Source organism: Hevea brasiliensis, chromosome 7, assembly GCF_030052815.1.
Source record: "Hevea brasiliensis isolate MT/VB/25A 57/8 chromosome 7, ASM3005281v1, whole genome shotgun sequence".
NCBI classification, from domain to species: domain Eukaryota; kingdom Viridiplantae; phylum Streptophyta; class Magnoliopsida; order Malpighiales; family Euphorbiaceae; genus Hevea; species Hevea brasiliensis.
Window position 1 is genome coordinate 6,095,292 of NC_079499.1, and position 9,904 is coordinate 6,105,195.

Here is a 9,904-nt window from a genome sequence, read left to right on the forward strand (position 1 = left end):
TATATGTTTTATATCATACAACACACAATAAATTACTTGTATTTTATGCACAAGTTATTTTCAAATAAAACAAACAAGCCAGGCTAGCCCAAGTCCATGACAACCCCCTAGAACAGGCACAAAAAAGCCATGGCACGGATCAAATATAAGACTGAAACAACAAAATTTCAACAATAACAGGAACTATTCAAGGCAACAAATCCAATCCGTGCATGAACAATAGCTTAATTGAAACTATTAAACCATATTCAAGCATCAAATCCCAGACAATATATTCATTAAAGGTTACTGAAAAGTGGACTCAGAACTATCATGGCGAACCAGACATGAAATTAGTATACCAGACAAAACTTTACTACTATCCACCGAAAAAGGCCTCTTTACCGAGGAAAAATGGAAAAAATGTCAAGAAGGAAATCCTCAACAAAAATTTCATGAAGCTCATTTGTAGAAGTGTATCATTCTCCTTCAGCACTATTAAATCACTCCTGATAAATCACTGCACTAATGAACACAAAACTATCTGTGATCTCTTCCAAACAACCTTCTTCCATGCTACAGATCTTCAAGCAGTAGCAGATACCCGTGGTGGTGCTGTTGTTTTAGCTGCAGCGTTAAGATCCAACCCACCAGCACGATTTGCACGGCCACCATTGTTACCCATCTTATCAGTCCTACGATATCCATCACCTCCACGGTTTGAAAAGCCACCCCGGTTACCATTCCTATTTCCAAACTCTGTCCTGTTACTGAAATCTCCCCGGCCATAGGCTTTGCCTCCACCAAAATTTCCACGCCCTCTTGCTCCCTCATTCCTATATCCAGCTGCTGCTCCAGAGGAAAATCGACCCCTATTGTTCCCTGCAGATAAAGAGTCACTTCCATATGCTGAAGAAATAGACAGAGGGCCTGAAGCAGACTTGTGGATCATAATCTAGAAATTGGATTATACACCTATGAAAATTTTCCTATTTAATTGGCAAAAATGAGTAATTTGCTTCCTATACTAACTTGGAAAGACAATAAATTCCCAACAAGTCAATGAGTAACACATTAAGGCTACAATGGGATTGTATTTGTGAGATACCCCTTCCCCATTCTGAGCTAATGTAAAATAAGGATTTTATCTAACCCTACTGGTAAAACACCACCTAGTACCATACACATTCGCGTCTAACTTGACATGTGTCAAAGATTGCCTTAATTTGGAACTACAATATTTATCTATACGATGCATAAACTTAATTAATGATCCTTTTTTTGGGTCAAAAAGCCCTCAATATTTTGTTACTGTAATTATAAATGATAGAAATTTTATGTATCTGCTAAGTGATGCATAAAATTTAACATATGTACTTTCCTTATTTGCTTTAAGTCCAAATCACCATCAAGTGGTTCCCTAACTTTATAAAGTCCCTAACTTCTAAACTAAAATAAACAAAATTGACAACTTTTCACATAAAATTTTAGCATAAATATAAGTTGAAAAGGTATTGCTCCCATGAATTGCATACAGACAATATGGCACAATTTTCTACAAATAAAATTGACCATAAAAACCAACTTGCCTCGAGAAGTAGATCTCTTTCCCTCCACAACAACCCGGCATCCACTAATCATGATAGGAGAAGCCTGAAACATCAGCACAAACATTCCTCAAACAAAAAGCTTAGAAAATATTATGATTTATGACTGAACAATATTAGATCAGTGTACAAAAAGTGAAATGCAAATATCAAACATGATCAAGATTTCCATTGCAACAATATCAGCTACTTAAACTAAAGACTAACTAAAACTCATAAACCATGAAGACTTTGCATAATAGAAAAACAATAACAAGGGGAAAAAGCCCAACACACTGTACATAACAGAAAGAAGGTAACACCACCATGAACAACAGTTAAGGAAAGGTGTCAACACAAAGAAATGCACCACAAAATCAGTCAATAGTTCACATCAATTATCACTCTTGCATGAATTCATGTCTCCACATATTTGCAATTTCCCATAGCAAGTAATTATTTTACTAAGGCGTTTCTGATCTGGGAATGAAATTCCTCCTTGCACATTGGGTGTATACAATAAGGTCATGCAGCTAAATAAGTAGTTTGATTATAGGATTCTAATGAGTTTTTGGCAAATGAAATCAAATGTTGAAAAGTAAATTTGAAGTGCCTAAGATGGAAGCTATAGTAATGAATCATTGCCAGTGATGTAAATAGTTAAAAGATTATGGAATAGATGCCAGTAATAGTCATGCTATTGAAGTTGTTCATGAACTACTATTGCTCCTTATCACATTCACAGGTAAAAAGGACAAATGGATTTCCATAATTTCATATACAGTAGTTAACTTTTGCCGGCACTGTTTAATCTTTAAAATTATGTACCAAACATATTCTTCCCAAATTAAAATTCCAAAATATATCAACTCTCGCCAGTGCCCAACTGTAACCTGTATTATAGAGTCCAGTGATATTCTCATTTTATAATTTTTTGGCAGTAATATCCAGAAAATATCCAAAATATAGTAATTCAAACCCATAAAAACTTACTGCGAAGAACACCAAAATATCCAAGCCCAATTTACTAACTACATAGTAGTTCAAACTAACCTCCGAAGGTAATTCCATTTTAATCAGAATTAATGGTAAATGCCAGGGAAATTCCATAAAAACATTTAATTTAACCTCTTTTTGACATGTTATGGACCATTCAAATGGGAAAAAGGTATAGAAAAAGGTCCAGTTTCCAGGAATTTGAGTAATGCACATGTGACCTATGCACGCCCTTCCCACCTGCAAGCAACTCACACTTATGATTTGATAGAAAATAAGAAAAAGTGACGCCAATTTCACCACTAAAAATAGCAATTATATTTGAATTAAAATCACAAGTTACATTTTTAAGTAAGCAGCAGAGACTTATCCTATTAACCCAACTCTACATCACCGAGTGCGGATTGCCTCAAACATCATAATTATTCCTTATGTAGAACGGAAAGGGAAACGAGGACACGGGGAAACGCAGAAACAGACACTGGAAAATGGCATTTTCAAGAATATAGGAAACGGAAATGTGAGGAAAACGCGTAAATATAAAAAATATAGGGATATATTTATAAATAAATAACATATATATATATGTGTGTGTGTATATTTATGGATTTAAAAATTCTACTTATAATAAATTTAAATATTAAAAAAAATAATGAAATTAATTACTTAATTAATTAATTAGATTATTTATATATTTATAATTATAAATAATTAAAATAATAAATATATAGAATAATAAAATTAATATTAAAATGCTGAAAATAGAGGTTGAAAGTTTTAATATAGTGAAAATTGAAAAAAAAAAATAATGATTAAAAAAAATTTCAAATAGGAGATTCGGGCAAGGAGCAGAGCCATGAAGAAGGAGCAGCGCCATCGGGGAAGGGAGGCTGATTGGCAGAGCATTGGATGGGGAAGGAAGCAGAGACCAGTTACCTCCCATCGCCGGCACGCTACCGCACCAGGTACTCCTCCTCCTTCTCCTCTTCTTCTTCTTCTTCTTCTTCTTCTTCTTCTTTCTTTGCCTTCTCCTTTCTTCCTGGAGGTGCAACTTTTTTTGGTTTTTTTTTAAAGAAACGCGTGTCCGGCGAAGGAAACGCGTTTCCGATTTCAAGGAATTACGGAAACGGCCCGGAGACGTTTCCTCGCCGTGTCCTAACGTTTCCGGCAAGGAAACGTTTCCAGAACGGGGAAACGCTCCCGCCTCCCGTTTCCGTGCATCCTAGATTATTCCCACTCCTACATTTGAAACTAACCATTATTATACAAATGTTCCATGTGACAGCAAGTAGAAACATCGTCTTAATATTTGTGTCACTCATGTATCACTTGTGCTAAATACAAACGCAATACGAAACCGAACACAAATGTGAACAAGCCAAACATCTACAAATAAAACCAAGAACTGTCACAAAATACAAAGAATGCATCTCAGTTTTATCAGATTCTCCATTTAAAACAGAACATATTAAGTAAACAAAATTTCCTTCAATTTTTTTAAAGCATGTTCATATTAGTTTTTTCAAAAATTGAAATACATCATAGCAACAAAATTTTTAACATAAATAAAACAAAATATAGAAAAAAAAGTTCCATGGCAATGCTATAGATTGTAAATTTATAAGAAGGATTTAAATCTACAGACAGATATTCCCAAGAAAAATTACTATCCATCTTTTTTTTTCTTCCATCTTGCAATGGGACAAATAATGATTATTGAATGAGAAAAGTTATGACTGATACATTTGCAGATAATCCAGAAGGCATAACAGAGAAAACAAGTTATGACTGATACATTTGCAGATAATCAAGAAGGCACAATAGAGAAAACAAGACCTGTTAGCATTGCATACCTGTAATGCACTCTGCACAGCACTTGCCACTTCAAATTCGACAAAACCAAAGCAAAATCCCTGCCATGCAACATATAGATAATGAGAATGAGTAGCGGATACAAACAATAATGAACAGTAGCACTTGACTTGCACCTTTTGACATCTAACTTGAATACCACCAGGCCTAATAGGTCCAAACTTCTTAAATTCGTCCTCAAGTAGGGCAGGTGTTGCATCTAAAGGCAGGCCTTTCACATAGATGGAAGGACCTCCAGCTGTATGGACACATTAATAAGCAGATCAGAAAAGTTGTTAAATACTTGTTCATTGCATGCATATGTCAATGTCTTAACATGTATAAATTTAATCTGCTAAGAAAAGAAAAACACTCAAAATAAAGTACTAAACACCTTCATTCTCTTGGGCATTCCCATTTTCAGTAGCATTTGAATTGGAGATGTGTGCCTCAGTTGCCAGTGCAGGAGTTACTGCAGCAGTGACTTGTTCTTGGCTTTTTGGTGCAGACCTCAGAGGATAAGGAGCAGGGCTTGAAAAAGGGGCAGGACTAGAAAAAGGTGCAGCGTTCTCCCTCATAACTTTCAACTAGAACAAAATATAAATCCATTTAACAATATAAAGCCAAACGATGGAATGGAAACAGAGACATAATAAAAAGGGATCAATCATTCAAACTTTCATTACTTCACTGATAAGCATTTATAGGTATTGAGATCACTGGACATGCTATCACCATGCAAAGTAAGAGTATGAATCTGCAAAAGAATTTCAAGCAAAAAACAATGCATAATCACTACTTACAATTGATGCATATGACTTCTTTGGCACTTCTACAATCTTAGCATTAGATTCAGCCACTATCTGTGAATCAACCACCATCTGCGAGTCATTGGGAATTTCATCAACAACCTCAGGCACTGGTGCTTCCTGTTCTTCAATTGCCCCATCCCCATTCTCAGAGGGATTGCACATTTCCTCCCCATTGGCTTCCTCAGAGAAAGCAGTCACTTGCTCAGAAATGTGATTTTCTTGCACAGAAGGAAGGTCTGGAGGGGAAAAAAAAAATCAAAATGGAAAACAAAGATATAATAATCAAAATGCAATTTACCCGTCCCTTACCCTGGTTAGGAGTGGCTGGACCTTCAATACTATTGACAACATCAAGATTTCCATTTTGAAGCTTGGCATCATCAACGTATCGGAAGACATCATTCAAAACAAAATAGCCTTTGTCTTGTGGTGCCAAGAAGAAACTCTGAGTAAATTTCTGTCGAACATTATCATTTCCAGTCAAATATCCAGTCACAAGGACAAGGACTCCTCCGTCATATGATTCTTGTGAATCAACTGAGGTTATTTCTGCTCTGAATTCTCCATAACCAAGTGATAGTATCTTCTCATTTATGGCCTGCATCATAAAAATGGTCAAACATGCACAGCAGCACCACAAATTAAACAATAATTCACATTCAGTAACCTCTACTAACAGCAGGTAATTTACATGCACTTGTATAAACAGTCTTAGACTCCTCATATAATGAATATATATATATATATATATATATAAAGTTATTAGAGGAAACCTTAATTCCCAAGAAATACCCATTACAGTGCATTTGGATGGAGTGAATAAAAGTTTCATAAAGTAAGGTAAGGTAAGGTGATGAAAGGTAAGATAGAAAAACCTTTCCAACCCACCAATTTAGTGGATCGAAAAAGAAAGGTTTTAGAGGTTTTGAACTCAAAAACCTTACTTCTTTTAAAAAACCTTACTTCTTTTAAAAAACATTACCCCCAAACAAATATGATACTTTGAAAATCAATCCTTTACCTTCAAAAACTACCTCCCAAACAAGCCATTATATTCTCTGATGTAAGCTTATTTGCTGTAAAAAGTAATTGGATTTGGACAAAAACAAATTTAGTATTCAAGAGAAAGAAAACACAATCTATACTTGGCTGGAAATTAGTTTAGTTAAATTCTTCAAAGTTCAGACATAATAAACAAATCCCAGAAAAGAAAACTTTGATTTTGGCATTTTTCTTTGTCTTGCATTCAAAACCCAAATAGCCAAAAAAAGTTCCGTCTCCTATGACAATCCCCCCAAACCTTTAACACTCCACTTATAGGTTATGCTACGGAACAGAAAGCAATTTTGAAAAGGACATAAGAAAACATAGTCACAAACACCATCTTAAACAAATGTGTGCATGTAAAGTACGGAACTCACATGCATTGTTGTTGTGGTACTCATGATCCCACCCTCCTCTGGACGACCAAGCTTACTATCATCCTGGTAGAATCGGTGAACAAGCTCGGGCGATTGATGCAAGATGAGATAGTATTGGTGAACAAATGCATTACCGACCTAAAGCCACCACAAATTCCAATTAAAAATTAGAAACGCATTAAAACCTCGAGAGAACAGCATAGATATGAAAATTTTATTTACTAACAAAAAAAGAAGGAAAAAAAAAAAAAAACATACAACATCAGGAGGAGGAATTGGGGCTTCCGGGATCGAGGCTGCCATCACTGCTGAAGTCTCTGAAAATCAACCCAAAAACCTAATTAACCCTGCGAACTATCAACTAATAACACGTTACTCAATTTGCAAAATACTAATGAAATTTAAAAATTTAGAAAAAAATAAAAAGAAGTAGATTCGCGAAAGCTAACCGACAGATCATCACACAACATTTAACGAGACAAAGATAAACTAGCAGAGATTAAACAAACATAGCTATAGATTCTTCGAATCATGAAGAAGAAGAATATAGCCATAAGGTATCAGTTTACACTTGATATTCAACAAGTTATATGAGATTAAGAAGCATCTTAATTTACTCCAAAAGCCATAACTAAAGAAAGTTAAGCAAAGAGATCATTTATGCAGGTATGAGAATGGAAGAAAACAGAGTACCTGAGCTCAGATTTGGATCCGAGCGAGACAGCAAGAGAGTGAGGTGAGAGAAAGATGGTGATTAGCTCTGGTACTCGCTGTTTCTTTCTCTCACCTCCCTTTTCGAATGATGATTTCTAGGGTTTTTCTGGATCTTCTCAATAGTAGAGCCGCGAGAATAGAAGAAGGGTGGAGACGTAGAAGGAAGGGCCAAAGGGGAGGGTTTTTATTTTATAGGAGGAATTGCGAGTTATTCGGCGGTAAAAAGATCATCCGTCAAGTCGTTTTGGAATAGAAAATTGGAGATGGAAATATAATTTTATTCAGCGCAATATATTGTGATCCATGTCAGCAAGCACATTATTCCTTTTGCTGTCCTTATTAAAGAATAATTACACTTGGTTTAATATAATTTGCTCAACATTAACAACTTATCTTATAATTTAGCTCATGATATTTCTAGAGGGCTGGGTTCAAACTCCATAGAAATCAAAATTAAATTGCATGATCCCTTAATTTTAATTTTAATTAAATTTAATTTATTCAAAAAAATTTAATAATTAATTTTTTAATTTTAAAAACAAATTTAATTCAGACTTATAATAAGATGAAACTAAATAAATTAATTTAAATCTGATTTAAATATGATTTTTAATCAATTTGATTTGATTAATTTTAATGTAATTTTAATATTAGATTAAATTAATTCAATTTTATTCCAAATATGACCATGATAAAATATAAATATATTTTTTAATGGAATTCAAATACTCCAAATTTAAATGAAAGAAATATTACTCAATGGATGAATCCTATTTTAATGTTATTTTCAAATTTAGTGAGATTACTAATCAAACAATGATTAATGGGATTAATACTATGAGCATGCTAATAAGTGGTTTAGCCCATTTGATGAGGACTTTGCTCATTGCAATCTCATGAACAGAGGAAGGCTTCGATCTAAGTAGAGGAAAAGACTATTGTTCATTATAATTGAATAAACCCTTTCTAGTATTATAGTCAATGGAAAGAAATATTGCCCTTTGTCTATTATGTATTGTTATTATGGTTTATTTGTTTTATTTTACACGCTTCTACAATATACAATAAATTCATGTAATTATATTTACATAACAATTATCTAAATTCTATTTAAATTCAAATAAGGTGTTTTTTTTTTTAATTCATATAACTTATTTAAAAATTTTGTTTCGTCTATAATATGTATTATTACATAGTGAGGATGTATTAGCTAATTATTTTAACATAAAAGCTATTCAATCACTTATATAAATTTGTTATTAAAATAAATTAAAGCCCAATTTATTTAACATACTCTTTAAATTTTTGATAGATATAGCAATTTTTTATCGAGAACATGACACAAACTGAAATGTGGTTGGTTTACCATCCGAGATAGGAGTCATTGAGATTGGATGGCCACCACCGAAGCGATAATTTGGGGCATCGAGTTTCCGTTTGACTAGAACTTCAATCTTTATAAATCACAAGATAAAACTTTTAGAAGAATGAAGAAAAGAAGAATAGCTACTAAAAAAGAAGAAGAATGATAATTATTGAAAAATGCATAGATCGAAAAGATGAGAGTCAGAAAAATCTAGATGCCTATGACTTAAGCTTTTAGTGGTGGAATTGAAAGAAAATAGACGTTAACTTGATTCTCATTCCCTTTGATCCTTCGCCTCGCCGATGAGGAGTTGCAGAGATTTACCGGTGTATATGGGCATGGGTGACCAAGACAAATAAGGAGAATTGAGTGGATTTAGACTTGTTTGGCATTAGGGTAGTGCACAATTTATGGGGATTCGAATCGAATCAAAGAACTGAGCTGAAACTGAAAAAGAATCATTATTAAAGGAACTAAATTAAAGTTATTTTACTGATTTGGTTTGGTTCTAGTTCTTTATAAAGAACCAAACTGAAATTGGATGAAAATCAAACTTAACTGAATAATCAATTTTATACATATGTATTTTTTATATATTTTAGATATATTATGTAGTTTCAATAAAATTATACATATTATACGCAATTAAGATGGTTATATATATAAATTAAATTTTTATTAATTATAAGTACATGTATATGATCCAATATTAATTTTTATTATTTTTAATTATAAATACATAAAATGACTTTATAGTAATTAATTATCTTATTAAATCACCTTTTCATCATGTAGTATATTTTATTATTGAAAAATTATATAATTAAAAAATAGTAAAATATATTTATTAATATATATGTTATAGAGTGACTTAATTTATGTATATATTATTTTCATGAGATTAAATTATGACATACTCAAAATATTAGTGGTGCAATCAAAATAAAATGTTTTATGAGGTATGTGGTCATAGTGGAAAATATGAGCTAAAATAATATTTAAGAGTCAACATTAATAATTGAATTCATTAAATTTATAATTAAATTAGTTATCTTATTTTTAACTTGAAAAAGTTTTAGTTATAATTTACAAAATTTTTATAAACAACCTTTACTATATTAAAATTATATTTATTTTAAATACTTATTATTCTGAGTTAAAATTTAAATTAGTAAAAAT

At 32.6% G+C, this 9,904-nt stretch overlaps 1 protein-coding gene across 4 annotated transcripts; it reads right to left on the bottom strand.

Annotated features, from left to right (window-relative positions):
* Positions 1-247: 247 nt before the first annotated feature.
* Positions 248-7,560, bottom strand: LOC110672022 (nuclear transport factor 2). Of its 4 annotated transcripts, none has more exons than XM_021834683.2 (10): positions 7,339-7,560; positions 6,904-6,999; positions 6,646-6,783; positions 5,534-5,822; positions 5,216-5,460; positions 4,807-4,999; positions 4,550-4,671; positions 4,415-4,474; positions 1,569-1,632; positions 248-861 (listed from the first exon to the last, which is right to left on the bottom strand). In XM_021834683.2, exons 2-10 carry the CDS (start codon positions 6,946-6,948, stop codon positions 566-568), a joined length of 1,452 nt encoding a protein of 483 aa, XP_021690375.2. In that variant the 5' UTR covers positions 6,949-6,999; positions 7,339-7,560; the 3' UTR covers positions 248-565. The 4 variants fall into 4 exon arrangements, with proteins under 4 accessions (XP_021690375.2, XP_021690378.2, XP_021690376.2 ...); XM_021834686.2 differs by having other exon boundaries at positions 6,904-6,962; positions 7,339-7,539; XM_021834684.2 differs by having other exon boundaries at positions 6,904-6,992; positions 7,339-7,539.
* Positions 7,561-9,904: the final 2,344 nt, after the last annotated feature.